This window comes from Periplaneta americana, chromosome 16, assembly GCF_040183065.1.
Source record: "Periplaneta americana isolate PAMFEO1 chromosome 16, P.americana_PAMFEO1_priV1, whole genome shotgun sequence".
NCBI classification, from domain to species: Eukaryota; Metazoa; Arthropoda; class Insecta; order Blattodea; family Blattidae; genus Periplaneta; species Periplaneta americana.
The window spans coordinates 160,437,075-160,455,711 of NC_091132.1; the positions used below are offsets into that span (position 1 = coordinate 160,437,075).

Genomic DNA, 18,637 nt, shown 5'->3' on the forward strand with positions numbered 1-18,637 from the left:
AATAAATAAATAAATAAAAGAAAATCAGACAAGTTACTAAAATCGAACCTTAGAGGATAAGAGCATTAATAAGAAATTTTCTATGCACAAGCCAGAATTATACAGCCACTGACAGGCATAATTTTTATAAGTAATTTCCTATGATTATCAGTTTTAAATACAATATCGGTTTATTCTTTCAGAAAATATATGAATACTAACTAGAAATACAAACTTTACACAAGGCGATTTAATCTCAGTTTTTCTGATTCTGACTGCTGCACTTCCCCGATAAAAAGCGAGGGTCAGGCAGCGCGTAAATAAAACATTCTTGCTGTATTTTTGTACAAAAACTCCCAAATTTCCAGCTGAAATATACTTAGACGATAAATATAAAATATTAACGCTGAAATACGTGTAAACACGCATACCGTTTTAGCTTCTCCTCCTACGTGAAACATATTGCGCACATATTCCATTTGAAAGTTATTCCGCCTATCTAAAGAAACATATATTTAGACTTCCCGATCCCAGAAAATACCAGTTTAGGTGGGCGTGCATCTTCAGCTGACGAGAATCTCAGAAACACTTTCCACATATCTCGAACTTCAAAAGTCTTTCGCCTATGTGAATGTGAGCATGTCTGCTGAAAAATGCTGATACTGAGATACACTTTCCACTCACCTATTACCTCGCTTTACATGCAAACTTACTAAAGACTTTACTAATAAGCAAAAATGTATTTAAAAATACCCTTAAGGACTTACTAATAAACGGTAGTATATTTAAACACACTATTTAAAGGATGTGATATTTTGTTATTGAAGTGTTGTATCAGTGAAGAAGTGTGTTGTGTCAGTGAAGCTTTGTAGTTTATAATGGCAGTGCAAAGTATTTGAACAGCGAAACGTTCTTGAAGTGTTGGTGAAATCAGGATAGAATCAGTGAAATGTGTCATAGTTCCAGTTCAGTGGTTGTCAGCGAAATGAATGTAGTGCTGAAAGGTATTTGTGAAGGTATGAATATATCATATTCGTGGGTTTTAGTTCGAACTTGGGGTTAAGATCCAAATTAGATTTAATTTAAATGTTATTTTAAGTAACCGTGCTTAATTTAAATGAGGATGCTCCCTGTTATTATTATTATTATTAATAGTATTAATAATTAGTATTAGTATTATAATTAATTTATTATTAATAGTATTTTTTATTAATTGTTTATTATTATTTATCATTATTGAGTGTAATTAGTTACCAATGCCACCAGGTATATACCCATTTGCAGTGTGAATAAATAAATACATACATACATACATTATTTCACAGGCCTTCCGCCTGTGTGAATTATTGTTATTATTATCATTTTTATAATTATAAATAATTAATTATTAATTGTATTTTTTATTCATTGTTTATTATTTATCATTATTGAGTGTAATTAGTTACCAATGCCACCGGGTATATACCCATTTGCATTGTGAATGAATAAATACATACATACATTATTCCACAGCCCTTCCGCCTATGTGAATTATTATTATTACTAATTAATTATTAATTGTATTTTTTATTCATTGTTTATTATTTATCATTATTGAGCGTAATTATTTACCAATGTCACCAGGTATAGGCCCATTTGCAGTGTGAATAAATAAATACATACATACATTATTTCACAGCCCTTCCGCCTGTGTGAATAATTATTATTATTATTATTATTATTATTATTATTATTATTATTATTATTAATTGTATTTTTATTCATTGTTTATTATTTATCATTATTGAGTGTAATTAGTTACCAATGCCACCGGGTATATACCCATTTGCAGTGTGAACGAATAAATAAATGAATACATATATATATATATATATATATATATATATATACATACATACATTATTTCACAGCCCTTCCGCCTGTGTGAATGCGAACATGTTCCTTTAAGTGTCCCAGTGGTAAGAAACACTTTCCACACACATTTGAATATCTTTTACGGTGTGTGTTTGCGTAAGTTTTTAAAAATCTGTTAATCCTAAGAAAAACTGTAAACACATCTCGCATTTGAATGGCCTTTGTGAATGCGATCATGTTAGGAAATATTTACCTAATCTTAGGAACATGTGTCACTTCAGTGACCTTTTCCCTGTGAAAATACGTATTCCTTCAATTATAAAGATTGTGAGAAACACTTTTGTGTATATGTGCATGAATGTTTAATAGTGATGGTGCTGAGAAACACTTTCCACACACCTCGCATTTGAATGGCCTTTCGTCAGTGTGCAAGCGTTCATGTCTGCTTAATACTGACGAGTCTGAAAAACACTTCCCACACACTTTACATTTGAATGGCTTTTCACCTGTGTGAATGCGCAAATGTCGCTTTAAATGTGCTAACACTGAGAAACAGTTTCCACAGACATCGCACTTGAATGGCCTTTCGCCGGTGTGAATGCGTTCATGCCGCTTTAAATGTACCATTTCTGAAAAACACTTTTCACATATCTCACACTTGAATGGCCGTTCGCCTGTGTGAATTCGGACATGTCCCTTTAAGGGTCCTGATTCAGAGAAACACTTTCCACACACCTGGCATTTGAACGGCCTTTCGCCTGTGTGCATGCGAGCATGACGATTTAATTTCCAAGATGATGGGAAACACTTCCCACACACCTCACATTTCAATGGCCTTTCGCGAGTGTGAATTTTTACATGTTGGTTTAAGTGTCCCAAATGTGAGAAACACTTTTCACACTCGTCGCATTTAAATGTCTTTTCCTCTCTGTGAATGTCTTTATGTTTGTTTAAATTTGCCGAATCTGAGAGACACTTTCCACAGACGTCGCATGTGAACGACTTTTTTATTGCATGTATACGAAAATGAACTTTAAAAGATTCCGGTGTTAAAAAAACCTTGTCGCATATATTACACTTAATATCGCTAACGTTTGAACAGTCTGGTGTGTTGCTACCACATTGTGTGAATTTCTCTTCTTTACTATCAATGCTGGTGCACTCTGGTGACACATTCTTCTCAACATTATCCACAATCCTGAAATGAATATAAATATTTATTGGTCTCCACAATAATCAATGTGGTGACATTAATAAAAACACACACATACGAGCAGGTGAATTGGAAAACTGTGCTTATCTATCATAGATCATTTTCTGCTTACCATGAAGAAGATGACACAGGACAAAAATAAGTGTTTAATGAAGAGGATCCTCTTCCGATGTCAAATTACAAATTAAACGTATTGTCTTCAGAAGTTTCATAAATATTTTATTAAAAGATATAGCGTTATTTGAAATTATATTTTGGAAAGGGACAGTTTTAACAAGGTTATTTTACGCTTTATCAACATCTTAGGTTATTTAGTATCTAAATGAGATGAAGATGATAAGTCGGTGAAATGAGTCCGTGGTCCAGCACCGAAAGTTACCCAGTATTTGCTCATATTGGGTTGAGGTAAAACCCCGGAAAAAACATCAACCAAATAACTTGCCCCGACCGGGAATCGAACCCGGGCCACCTGGTTTCGTGGCCAGACGCGCTGACTGTTACTCGACAAGTGTGGACCAGTTTTAATAATAAGCTCGTCGGATTAAGTTAGTTTTGAAACAGAAAAATCAGTTTCAAATTATATTTAATTTGATTTTGATAATGTTACACAGAAAACACGTAAATAAGAATGGAACCTATTAAACAACTCTTGTCAACCTATGCGGTTTTCTCCTGGCCTAGTTGCCTGATCTGAGATGTTGATACAGTCGTAAAATAACCCAATAAAAAAAAAGTTCCCTGATAAGTGACGCTATCATGGTATCATTTGTGGGGTTGAGACCAGTCTTCGACAGTTGAGAAAACAACGAACAGCATTAAAATAAGTTCTACTTCATTGTCCTATTCACCTTCATTCAACGAATTTGCATCCATCTTTAGTTTCTGTGACTGCAAACTCTATCTGATTTTAAAGTAGGAGGCATGTAGAACTTGCATAGGTTCTGGGAATATTCAAACTTATAATGAAATTGTAATTTGTGTCTGAACAAGTTGTATTTTATTTCATGTTCGGTACCATATGACTTGTTATAAACTTTCTAAAGTTTTTTTAGCGTTTAGGCTACAATCAAGATACAGCCATTTACTTTTATCTCTAGTATGACAGATCTTGAGCTGGGTGAAGTTTCTTAATAAATTCTTTAACCACATTTCTCTCTGTTTCCTTTAGGAGAAAAGCACAGTACTTCAATTTTTCTTGCATTAAATTTTGGACACGGTATTTAGATATCCCCAACATAGGCAAGAACGTTTTGGCAAATATCTGTGTTGGCCCTTGCTTAATACTAACGTAGTTAGTACTTGTTTGGCCATATTTTACGGGAACTATTTTGAACTTTTCTCGAGATGTTCTCTGTGGAATACCGTGAGGAGTGTACTTGAAAATATAACAGTCTTCATCCACTTTGTTCGAATTCACATAAAAAGCATAACAGAAGTGTCCAATATACTGCATATCTAGAGTTCCACCCGTGAATGTGTTTACCGTCCGCATTTTGTACTATGTTCTAGTGACGAGACATTATCATATTCTTTGTTTGTTAAGAGTTTACTTCCAAACCTATCTCCTTACTCGCTTCAAGTAAAATTCCCGTGTTTTCCCTAATCATTTGTGGATATTCTTTTAAGATATTCACGTCATCCGCATAAACAAGCAGCTGATGTAACAAGTTCAATTCAAAATCCTGTTTACCTGGAGTTTACTAACGGCATATTCCACAGAAAAGTTAAAAAGTAAATGTGACAGTGCTTTAGACTGCAGTGAACTGGGAAAGCATCAGACAGAAACTGGCCTATATAGACTCTGTCGTACGTTTTACTGAGACATATTTTAATTAATCGAACTAGCTTCCTGGGAATTTACAATTTAATAAGAATATTATATAGAACTTGCCTCTTAATCCAGTCATATCCCTTCTGAAATTTATGAATAACTGACGTACTGTTCCCTTATACCTCCATTTATTCGCTAATATATGTCGGATACAAAAAAATTATGAACAATAGTCGATCTACTACGCCTAAAACACATTGATGATCCCAAATAATTTCATCTAGAGAAAGACTTAATCTTCTCAAAAGAATATTGGACAAAATGTTGTATGACATCAATAAAAGTGCTATTCCTCGAAAGTTACTAGTTAGTCTTTTCGCCATTGTTAAAGACAGGTACAATTATGGACTCTTTCTATTAGTCGGGTACAATTATTTCCTTTTCCCAAATAGCAAGTACAAGCTTATAAATTTCAAGAGCTAATGCGTTTTCACCCTCATGTATTAATTTTGCTGGAATTTGACCTATACCTGGAGACTTGTATTTCTTCACTTTTCTATCGCAATTTCAACTTCAGAAACTATGGGTTCGAGTAGAAATGTCTCAGAATGATGTATTTATATATTGTCTCAATCATATTATCTATTTGGCGTATGTACATTTAGTTGTTGTCCAAAACAGTTTTTTCATCTGCTTAAAATGGAATGAGAATCTGCAAGCAAGTCACCATTCCCATTCTTGACCGGCTTTACCCTCACCTGATGATTTTCGTTAAATTCATTTATGTCCTTATATAAAACCCTAATGTGTTCATTCAAGTAATCTATACCTTGTTTCTAAATGTACAGCTGTTTACCATCTTTCATTGAAATAATTATCTCTATGCGCCGGACTTGATTCTGTAAGAATTTCAATTTTGTGTATTTCCTTCTTTCTACTATCACTGCAAAATCATCAACACATGGTTTTTTTCTCTTAGATTCATAGTAACCTATGCTCTGCTCAGCTGCAATTTTGATATCATCCATGATATTTTCCCACACGCTAGTAATATCTAATTCCTGCTCAACTTCGTCGGAATTTCCTAAAGTGGCACTCTATTTGAAAATTCAACCTTGTTTAGTTTCCTTTTCTTTTGATTTTGAAATGCTGAATCTCCTAAGATTTACTTGTTGCTGTACTCGTTTGACTACTCATAGTCTTCCTCTCAATTTTCCAATTACCAAATAAAGATCAAAAACACAATCTGAGCCTCTGAAGGATGCAAAGTCTACTCAGTACGTCTTCGTTTATCTATCAAAATGTGATCTATTTGGTTGTATGTCAATTCATCTGGGGAAGTCGAAGCATATGTATGAATATCATTATGCGGGAATGTACTTTTGTCAATTAAGTTTTTTGATGAGGCAAAGATGACTAACATAACTCCCTTATCATCACTAGTTACGTGTAAGCTCTCTTTTCCAAGAGTCAGTTTAAAAATATTCTCCTGTCCTACTTTAGCACTGAAATCCCCCAATAAAATTTTCATGTGATATCCTGATTCAAAGTGTGTTCCAATTCCTCATAGAAGCTATCCTTCATATGATCGTCTTTCTCTTCTATAGGGGCGTGAGCATTTATAATAATGATATCGTACCACATATCCGTAAGTATTAAATTCGATAACCTGTCACAGATAAATTTCACCATTTTTACAGCTCATTTTGTTCTTTTATTAATAAAGAATCTTGTTCCTAATTGATTGTTCTTTACTTCTTCATTGTACAGCAATGACTACTGAACATGAATTAAAAAATATATATATGTTTTCCCGTAATATATTAAAAAGCAAGAAATAGACAGGGTTCTTCATAAGTAAGAAATAATTCAAATAAAACTAAAATTAATTCATTTAAAAAAAATGCTCGGACAGAACATATTTAATATTTTGAAGAGAAAATTTTACAAAATTTTCAGCCATTATTGTGCAGCATGTGCCATCATCGACTATATTTTTAAATGGCAACATTTTTTTTTTTTCTGAAAGGTCATCTCATTTAGTCACTTATTTAGTTTCATACAAAACGTATCGTTGACATGGGAACAGTTTCATTGTTCAATGTATTTTGTATGAAGAAAACTTTCATCTGTGACATAAGTCTAAAATAAAATGTTTTCAGCAGAAACTGAAAGGATTAAAATTCTGATGATGATGATGATGATGATGATGATGATGACGATAGGAGTTGGCAACAAAAGACATATGCAACAAGAGGTATGCATATCTTTTAATGAAACTCATCCAGAACAGCAACCTATTTCACAAGCAACCGAGTGTAAAATAGAAAAAAAATTCAATGAACATGGACATGTCAGGGATATAAAAAGGCTTAGATGACCGTCCACAAACGATGATGTGCAACTTAATGTTTTACTTTCAATTCAAGACAAACTACATGCTTCTCTCAAAGAATTAGAAACTGCATTTGATATCTCGAAAGCAACTGCCTGGAGAATATTGCATCGACATAAATACCATCCTTATAAAGTCCATCCAATGCAGTAGTTGATGAAAGATGACTTATATAGAATGTCAGTTCTGTGAGACAATGATTGATCTCTGCGATAGCAATCGACTTTGTATGAAAATATGTCTTTTTCTGATGAAGCTTCATTCTCTCTCAAGGAAAAGTAAACAGACAAAATTGCTGGTATTGGTTAACCAAGAATTCACACTGGATGGTAGAAACAAAGACACAACATCCTCAAAAAGTAAATGTGTAGACAGGAATCGTGGGAACAAGAATTATAGATCCTTATTTCTTTGACGAGACACGAGAGACTGCTATTTGGAATTCTTGTGTGAAGTTCTAATACCATCCCTTACTGTCTTGTATCCAATTTATGAATATCCAGACGTTCCTAATGATTCAATTTGGTATCAACAAGATAGTGTTTTCCCTCATTATGCTGTCCATGTTCGAGAATATCTGGAAGATGTTTTTCCAAATAGATAGATCGGAAGAGGATTTATACAGTGACCTCAGGATCACCAGATCTCTCTCCACTTGATTACTTTTTATGGGTATTTTTGAAATGTAGAGTCTTTGATACGAGGTCTGCTAATATGAAAGAGTTAAAAATAAGAATCAGGAAAGAATGCAGAGATATATCACCAGCAGTGACTGAAAATGTTCAACAAGAATTCACTGCCTGATTGTAAATGTGGAGCATTTTGAACACCTTATTAAATTATTAGAATTTCAGTCATTGCAGTAGTTGGTCAAATTGTAGAGAAAATACGTGAAACAAGCCACTCTTCCCATAGCAACCAAACGTTTTGTATAAAACAAATGAAACAAAATAAGATATCAATCTTTCAGAAAAAAAAATTTATGTTGCCATTTAAAAATATTGTAGATGATGTCACATTATGTATAATAATGGCTGAAAATTTTGTTTCCTTTTTTTTTTAATTTTCCTTTAAAATATTAAATCTGACGCATCCGAGCATTTTCTAAAAAATGAGTTAATTTCAGTTTTATTTGCATTGTTCCTTACTTATGAAAAATTCTGTTTATAAAAAAAAATTATACAGTTCCTAGTTTTAGTGCTGTTCCTAATAAGTCATTTATTCTTTTATTGCAAATAAAGTTCTCTGATTTTTCTTTATAATTTCTTTACAATTTAAACTAATGTCAAATAATCCGCAATTGTTTACATATACGTAACTAGATTTTATAACATTTTATTCCAACAAAATAATCTATACGGTATGTGACTAAAAATTAAAAGATGTCCAGGAAAATGCCAGATATGTTTTCATTGTTATACTAGAGCTCTCCTTGTAGCAGTGTCTAAATCTATTTCCTGCACGCTGAATTTGATAAAATATTACACACTATTCCTAAGTGTGTGGAAGGGCATGGTATTGAAATTAAAGACACAGGAGCCATGCTAGCACAATGGATGTAAATTCAAGGAGAAAATTATGGAAATATTGGTGACACTAACAATTCGCGAAACAGATGCGAAAACAAAAATGTAGAGACGCAGTAGGTGGGACATTTGAAAATATACTAAAAAATACACTCACCTATCAGGAAACACTTCATCGCCCTCTGAAGATACTTGGACTTTCTCTTCCTGCTGAACACTGCTCAGGTCGAGAAAATCTTCCTAGAAAAGTCAGCAAATAAGGATGAGATGACCATCTGGATCATAGGTTCCTGAAGATTACTTATGAACCAGTCACTAGAGAAAACTGTTAAAATATCTTGAAAATGCGTAGGATTTACAGTATGGACTAGTGGAAACTGGATGTGATCACTGGGAGAGCTGTATGACCACCCGGCCCACCTAAAATACTTACTTTACTTATACATAAAATTCTTCGTGCGTGAATGAAAAACATAGCCATATTTCTTGAATGTGATGGGGTTTTCAGTGTCGCCAACACTTCTCTCATAATACTACACACCTAATGTAACCTTTCACATAATACAACACACCTAACCAAACCTAATTTAACTAGTCACATAATATACACATAATCTAACCTACCTATCCTGTCACATATTACTAAACACCTGTAGTAACATCTCTTCACGTTTAGCATCATTTCGCTTGCAAATGTTGAAGAAGTGGAATGCGATGGCGACTGACTCTTGTTTTGATTCTTCATAATTACATTAATACATTCAGTTCGTTAAGGGTGTGTTTTGTGCATTAATCAATGTTAATGCAATATAATTATATATACATATACTTATTTGTTTGATATACAACCTAAAACTATCATAATTGGTGACTTTAACGTCCACTCCCAACTTTGGGGCTACGATAATGTAAACCAACCTGGAAAAATGATCATGGACCTCCTAAATACTACAACCACAGAACTTGTCTACAGAAAAGAAGATTCCCCCTACTTTCATTCATTATTCTGGTTCTGGTACAAATCTAGACTTATTACAAGTAACATCAGATATCCATCACGAAACCAAGAAAAAAATAATTGAAGACCCTGGATCTGGCCATAGAATCATCACTGCCTCTATTCATCTCCACCAAAACCGAAGAAAAGAACCCTACAATAACAAAACAACAATGAACTTTAAGAAAGCGAATTGGAAACTATTTACAACAGAACTCGACGAACACCTCAAGGTCAACACACCACTAATGGAAAATACAAACTCAGATAGATTGAACAAATATTTCTGTGAATATCTTCTTAAAATTGCAAAAAAGCACATTCCACGAGGCAAATCAAAAAATACACCCCATTCTGGACAGAAAAACTGAATTTATTGAAACAAGATAGAGATAAAGCAAGAATCAAAGCAGAACATAGCAGAACACCATACGATACTCAACATTGGAGGAAGAAGACTGCCATTCTTAAAAAAGCAATCATAACAGCAAAAAAGAAATGTTTCAATAAATTTATTGAAAATATTAATTACAGAACCGATAGCGCTAAAACATATAAATTTCTGAAGAATATTTCCAATACACAAGAAAATACTAGCCAGCCTATTATTCATAATAACAAAACACTAACAGATAGTAGAGATATAGCAAACGCATTTAATAAACAGTACTCAAACTCTCACAGATTACATCCCAATACCAAAAAAACTGACAAATTTATCAAAAGAGAATTACATAAAAATAATAAAAACAATATTACTAGTACAAAACCTGAAATATTTCATCAAAATTTTACATCCAAAGAATTAACTCTAGCTTTACAAAATTTAAAAACCAAGAAATCTCCTAGCCTCGATAACATTCATTCCGAATTTTTTAAACATCTGGGGGAAAAAGCCAAGTCTGTACTTTTATCCATTTTCAATTTATCATGGAACACCTTAGTTCCTGCAGCTTGGAAAAAAGCAATCATTGTACCAATTCACAAAAAAGGGAAACCTGCTCATGATGTTAATAGTTATCGACCAATAGCACAATTAAGCATGATAGCAAAAACCATGGAGTCCATGATCTCCAACAGATTAACTTGGTATTTAGAATCCCAAAATCTTTTATTGTTCAAGAATTAAAACAGAAAATCAATATCCCGAATTTAAAAGAAAACCTACAAATTAAACCAAACCCTTTAACTCTATTAAATATGGAATATAATCTAAATTTAACAGAAGAAATACTGAAATCAGAAGTAAACACTGAAATACTAAAACAATTGTCTTTAGAGACAATTAATATTAGATACCCTCCACAAAACTGGCTTCATTTATACACTGACTGATCCTTGATCTCCAGAGAACAAGGTGCCGGTGCAGGTGTTACATGCTGTCTCTTCTCACTTTATAGATCTCTTGGGTATGGAACAACAAGTTTTGATGGAGAAATCATTGCAATACTAAGAGAAAGTCTCAGGAAACTTCTATGCCACATCAGTAAATTTAAAAATGCAGTTATATTGTCAGACTCCAAAGTAGCTATTCTATCAATAGTCCCTAAACACACACCTTCATCTCAAACAGCAGAAATAACTAAAATGCTCTCTCAATTAATATCACTCAATAAAAGAATTGTATTCCAATGGATACCATCCCATTGTGGAATCCTGGGAAAAGAGAATGCGGATGCTTTAGCAAACAAGGGCAGCACTGCTACTTACAGATCTGTTACTAAATCTACATATTACTCTGTGAAAAGATTTATTAAATCTACATACTTAGACTTCAACAAACAACATTTGATAACACAATCCCAAGGGAAAAAATGGAACTCTCTGCATCAAAATCCACAGTTAATTCCCGATTTACCACGAAAATCGTCTGTAGCTGCATTTAGATTGGCAAAAGGCCATGATTGTTTGGCCAAACACCTGCATAGAATTGGAATATATCAGTCCCCTAACTGTCCATTGTGCAACTCAAACCAAGAAATGGATTCGGAACACCTCAAAATCTGTCCTTCAGTGGCTGGTCATGATAATATCTTTAAAAAATATTGGAGTGCAAGAGGTCAAATGACTTTACTGTCAAACGCCTAGCATTAGTAAACAACAACATATATACATATGAGCCGTTCAGAGCAAAAGTGGTGTAAGTCAAAATTGGGTAATGAGGTTTAAAGTAAAATTTCTGTAAAATACAGCGCAAAGTAGCAGTTAATATGTCCTTCGTGCTATCCACTGACTACTAACAGTTTAAATAATTTGAATACTAATTGCTACTTTGAGCTGTATTTTACAGAATGTTTACTTTAATCCTCATTACCCATTTCTGACTTACACCACTTCTGCTCTGAATGGCTCATATAGTGCAATAAAAATTGAATTGTGTTGTGCTTGTAATAAAAGTGTTGAAAATTGCTTTAAAGTGCCGCATTGGCAATGATAAAAGTGTGCAATATTCGTTCAGTGGTGGGTGGATGCTCTATCTTGAATCGTACGTTTCCCATGTCAGAAACCTAACTTTTCAAACCAAATAAATCCAGTCTGATTTTTCAGTAAGGTTGTAATGACTTCTATACAAAATCGAATTGACTCCCACAAACTGTCCTCAAATTACATCCTTCAAGTATTATTTAAATTCAGACGATTTGCCTGTACTGAAAGACATTGGAATCAAGTTTAAACCTTGAAAATATGTGCATGAAATGTGTAATTAATCTGAAAAGTTATCAGAATTTCCTACAACATTTGATGCATATGAACAGTAAAAATGTATTTACTGACATATTAATAAATTTCACAGTATGCATCATTGTTCAAAGTTTCATTTTCTCAAAATGCAGATTCCTGGGCCTTATTCAGCATAACTACAAAATAATGTGTAATACAGATAGCTCCAGCTTACTGAAAAGATTCACATCTCAAAATAGATTGAAGGGTGGAACCTGAAATTTGTAGTCATTGTGGAAGTTTGTAAAATATTAAGAAACAATAGTTTCGTGAGAGACAAAGAAAGTTAGAGCAGACGAAAGTCTGTAGTAAATGGTGTTAATGCTGATTTTATAACCGAAAGTACAGAAAATTATAAAAAATATTCTGAATGAGGAATATTTATTATGAATGAAGTTGCGAGGGAACAGCAGAAGAGCTACTCAACAATATGGCGTATTTTCACAGATTTGTTTGGAACAAAATAAACCCAACTCTGTTACAAAGCACCAGCAGCATCTTTTGTGTAAAATTACTTCTTGACACAGAAAACTTCTAAGTCCCTCGTGAGTTTTGAATAAACATATATCAGTTTGAACCTATCGTGAATTTCTAGCACAGTAATTGCTACACCAGCACCACAAAAACAACTTGGAGAGTTTAAATGAAATCCTGTCCCTAGGCATAATAACCTTCTCCATACATTCGAGATAATTCTCTGTTACTTACGATTAATACATATTTGCGAAGTATTATACTACACTGCTCAAAAAAGTCTAAGGGACAATTAGAACTTGCGCCACATTTCTTTTTATACTACATTTCTGATTATGACATAGGTAAAATACTTATTCCTTGGCGTTGCCAAGACAACAATTCGAACAAATTAATCATTTCTTTTATAGATTTTTATAGATATTATACCGTTGGTCTTCATGTTTGGTTCTCAGATGTAACATTTTTTAAGATATCCTCTTATTTTCTTACTGGAATCATAGAAAGTCATTTTATTTAATCATGGAACATCGTCATTTCACAACTTCTGAAATCCTCGGAGCTGTTGGAATGATAAAAGGTGGTCAAAGCCAGGCTCATGTTGAAAGTGTTGAACACATCACGGAGTGTTATTTTTTTTTATTTTATTTATTTTTTGTGTTATTTTACGACGCTGTATCAACATCTAGGTCATTTAGCGTCTGAATGAAAAGAAGGTGATAATGCCGGTAAAATGAGTCCGGGGTCCAGCACTGAAAGTTACCCAGCATTTGCTCGTCGGAGTGTATTAACTGATTATGGCTACGTTACCAAATCCCAGGTGAGGTAAGGAACGTCATCAAGGCTGAGGAAGGAAAACAACAGCACGGCAGGAACGATTTCTGGTTCTGCGCACTAAGCGTCAGTGGACTATCACTGTCTGGCATTTGTATCTGTCCTCCAGTACACTCATGGAGTTGTTGTAAGTGACAGAACTATAAGAAACCGACTTCATGAAGCATCACTCTTCTCTCGACACCCTCTCAGAGTACAGTAGAACCCCGATTTTCCGTCACTCTATTAACCAATTGGTGGATTATCCGACTCTCTTTCTCTCTCGCTTTTTTTTTTTTTTTTTTTTTTTTTTTTTTTTTTTTGCTGCAGAAAATAATTAGTGCGAATTTCTTCTACAAAATGTTTTTTACAAACTTTTACCCTGATACAGTATGGTCTACTTTTCAAGGGACCTAAATTCTATGCAAAATGCCTTCCACAGGTGTCAAATTTTCTTTGTTTTGTTACGAAAATTAATGCAAGTAATTGAGTGGTTTGAGAAAAAAGAAACTGCGGTTCATCTCGCATCAGAGTACAAAACAGAAATTACAACTGTGCACGATTTAATTAAAAACAAATATAAAGTGTAATAAGTATGTAAATCTACAACATGAGGCCTGGACTATTCTTATATTTTCACAGACAGTCGTCACAAGGTGTTTCCTTGGCTCTTGCAAATCCGTCATTGAAAATCAGACTTAAATTAGTGAACTTCTGATCCACTACCTGCGATATTAAAAACACATGGAGGAAATTAGGAAACTGTATTATGCACTTAATTTATGAAAATGTTACATGGTACGGATTATCCGATTTTTTCGGTTAACCATTCACACCACATCCTTCATTACCACGGATAATAGAGGTTCTACTGTACCAGCCTTTCGGAGAAACAATCAGGCAGCGAGTCTAACATGGGCAGAACAAGATGTCAATTGGGGTTATAAAGAATGGGCTTTCTGATGAGTCTAGATTCTGCTTTCACCCCAATGGAAGCATATCAGGATTTGACATCAACCTGAGTCAGCAGAAAGTCTTTGTCATGTTCAGGAAGTCCATAGCTGCGGAGGTGGTGTTGGCAGAAGTAATGAACAGAAGAACACGGCTCGTTTTCCAGGAAGGGACAATGAATCATAATGTGTACTTAAATTCTGTCCTGCAACCAATTGTGAGACCATTTGCTAATGCCCTGGAAGAAAGTTTCATTCTTCTCTCGCTAGTGGTTTTATATTTTATTTTATCAGTCTTAGTATTTATTTTATTATTGTAAATATTTTTGTTTTATCACTATTATTATTATTATTATTAATATTATTATTATTAATGAATTATTTTGTATTACAAACTTTGTACTGTATCATTTCTGTCACTATTATTATTATTATTATTATTATTATTATTATTATTGTTACTATTATTTGTATCACCAGCATTATTATTTGATCCCTGTAAAATTTATGTAGACTACTGGACTGTACCCGAGCACGAGCATATGCTCATTTCGGGTATCTATTCATATGTATTCATTTCACATGTAAATTGTAAATAAATTTGAATTTATGCATGACAATGCCCATGCTCATACTGCTCAAGCGATTTGTGAATGGTTTCAGCAAGGGGAGATTTCTGTACTGTCTTTGTCTGCTCAGTCCCTGGATCTTAATGCCGTAGAATATGCATGGGGTCAACTTCAGAGGGCTGTAACACCACGTATGGAGAATATAGAGAACGCTGGAAACTTCTATACTGCTCTAATTCAGACTTGGGATAATCTTCTGCAAGCAGACATTGAACATCTGATTTCAAGCATGCTGAGTCGATGCGAAGCAGTGTTAGATTCACGAAGAGGTGATACTCGTTACTAGCAATTTGATTGATTTCAATCTGTATGGAATTATTCAGTGTTTTCCTGTCAAAATGTTTATAATATTATACTCAACATGCAGCATTTCAGTTATTGTTTAGTTTTCAACATAAAAAATAAAAATAATCATTTAAATGTACTTGATTTATTTGCTAGCAAAAGTAATTTATTTCTCATATCAAGTAATATGCATTTCACTCCTATGAATAATAAACTGAAGCAAATAATGTACTTGTCCCTTAGATTTTTTTGAGCAGTGTATTTCAAATCTAAAAATTAAAGGCGTCCAAGTTTAGAAACATTGGAAACAAGAAAACAGTTAATATTGCATACTGTTAATGGATTTGACATAATTAAAATTGCACTACCTGTATATCTGTATACTCATAGTGAACAACTTACATCAACTTCAGATTTCACGACTGGAAACATAGTAGGCACTGGAGTGTCTTCAACTTTTATCTCTGATTTGATTTCATAACTCTGGTCCACACATTCTGTCTCTTCCAGATGGGATAAATTCACTTCCTACAAAACAGAGAGATCATGAATGATTTTAATTAATAGTTTTAAACTTTACTTCATTAGTAACAGTCGTTAATCTGATTGTACATGGTCGTTATCGGCTAACTCAACACAGGCAACAAAATAGAAAAGAAAATTGAAGACAAAAAGGGAACAAGAGCTTAGGGGCATAAGAATGACTGATAATGGGCCAGAAGAATGTAAGTTACATACTAAACAATGTATGCAATTGCCTTTTCGAATATGATATATTCTTAATCTTTACTCAGAATAACAAATAGCCTATAAGCCTATTATCCTCTGGCACTTTTAAACAAATAAAAAAAAACAGAGAGACTTTTCACTTTACCTGCGATGAAGCCTTATTGTCTTCTATTTTGTATGTGTTATGTGCTTCTAAGTCCAACGGATCTATTTTAAGTTCCATCTTGATTACATCCATCACAACTGAAAAAAGAGGTTATGTATAGAGTGATTTACAGATGCTGCGTTGAAAAACTTTCATTACAAGTTGCTATGATCTAATTCGCATGACACTTCTCCATACTCATCTTCTTTCACAACAGCCCTACCAAGACCCTGGAATTCGCTATCTGCTAAGAGTATGCTGAAAAGTAATGCCTCCTCCTTTTTTGTCGCAGTGAATATAGTTAAAAATATTAATGATAGTACATTGTATTCAGTGAACTTTCTGTTTTCAGTGACGCAAGTTTCGTATCTCTGCTAGTAGAGAACTCTGAATTATAGCCTGAAACATGGCGGCGTGTACCAGCACTATGTCAGTGCATGTGAAGCAGCGAGCAATGATCGAGTTTCAACAGCAGAAAATGTGCCCCCGATAGACATTCATTGGAGATTGAAGGCCGTTTATCGTGATCAATGTGTCGACATCAGTACGCGCGACGTTGGTCTGCTCGTGCTCGTAATGAACCTGGTGCAACTTATACTTGTGTGACAAAGGACGCAGTGGAAGACACTTATTGCAACTGATGACGCTTATTGGAATCATGTCAATGAACTCATTACAGCGAATCGTAGAATAACGCAGGAACACCAATCAATCCAGTGTGGTATATCAAGGAAGTGTGTGCAGGCAATAATTGCAGAACTGGGATTCCGGAAAATTTGCGCACGATGGATGCCTCGAATGCTCCTTTCTCACATGAAACAGAAGAGATTGGACATTTGCCAACAACTGCTTCCACGCTAAGAATGGGAAGGCGATGAATTCTTAAAGAACATTGTCACAGGTGACAAAATCTAGGTACATCACTTCGATTCCGGAAACAAGAGGTCATCAATGCAGTTCCGCCACAAAGGATCACCAGCGAATAGGGATTATAAAGAATGGACACTTCGCGTCGGTACCTTTGATGTAGCCGGACTGATTTCAATGACCTGCAAGCCAGCTAAAGCGTCAGATTATGCTTTCTCCCTAGAGTTGGCGCTGACATCACACCAGCTAGCAGTCGACACAGCGGAAATATAACATACATAATTAATACATCTAGGTACATTATGTACTCAAATAAAATAAATGGGATCCATAGAATAATAAATCCTTCATTAACTGCAATGTCTAGACTCTAGAGTTCCTTTATAATCAGAGTTGAGCCCAACAACAATTAAAATATATAATGATTTGATAGCGCTGAAAATGGAAAAACAAAACTCTTACGAGAAGTAAAACCATATACCTATATTATATTATTATACAAATATTAAACGAATTCGATACTTAATTTTATAATGTATTATATTATTTTATAATATAATGTATTATATCTGAAGTATAAAATATTATTATTACAACTAGTTTGTCACTGAGAAATAAGGAAAAGCTGTTAACTTGAATTTATTTGAAGCAAAGCGTTACTGGATTATGCAATAAGGTAGGCGATTTTTGGATCCTGTGCCTTAACTCTATTTTCAATTATTATCTTAGCGTAGGCTCGATTACACTAACCTCTAGCGCTTGAAAGTGGAACTAGCCGCTGGCGCACAGATAAACAAAACACAGGAACATTCGCTCAGTGTCCATTCTTTATAATCCCTATTCACTGGGATCACCTGCACCAAAAAGTTATTACTTGTCAATTTACAAACTTTCTAATTGTCATTTATACAGGTGGCTTCAAGTAATGTAAACTATAACCTACAAATAATGCATCCTACTTATAAATTAGAATGAACTGTAAAATTCTGAAACGGAAGTAGGACTGAAGTGATAAATACAACGAAAGTAAAAATTGGCAATACACGCAATCACAATTACCTCTATGAAGTATTAAAATGAAAACAGAGCAAATTCCTTTTTCAGAATGTAGAGTACAGGATTCCAGCAAGACGAACAGCTTGCTCTGCGATCAAGGGAGCCGTGAACACGGCCATCAATCTAGAAGTATACTACGAAACCTACATAGATCCAATAATAATAATAATAATAATAATGATAGAGGAAGTGTGCCTGTTCTAGGTTTAATTACATTGGACAACAAAATTTTT

General features: G+C 34.0%; 1 protein-coding gene across 1 annotated transcript in view; it reads right to left on the reverse strand.

The window, feature by feature from the left end:
- LOC138691617 (zinc finger protein 93-like) overlaps window positions 1-16,110 on the reverse strand; it is a 50,506-nt gene extending 34,396 nt beyond the window's left edge. Inside the window, exons 1-2 of the mRNA XM_069813772.1 lie at window positions 16,010-16,110; window positions 8,896-8,978 (exon numbers count right to left, since the gene is read on the reverse strand). Coding sequence (XP_069669873.1) covers window positions 8,896-8,914 — 19 coding nt within the window. The 5' untranslated portion in view covers window positions 8,915-8,978; window positions 16,010-16,110. The remainder of the gene's footprint in view (window positions 1-8,895; window positions 8,979-16,009) is intronic.
- Window positions 16,111-18,637: the final 2,527 nt, after the last annotated feature.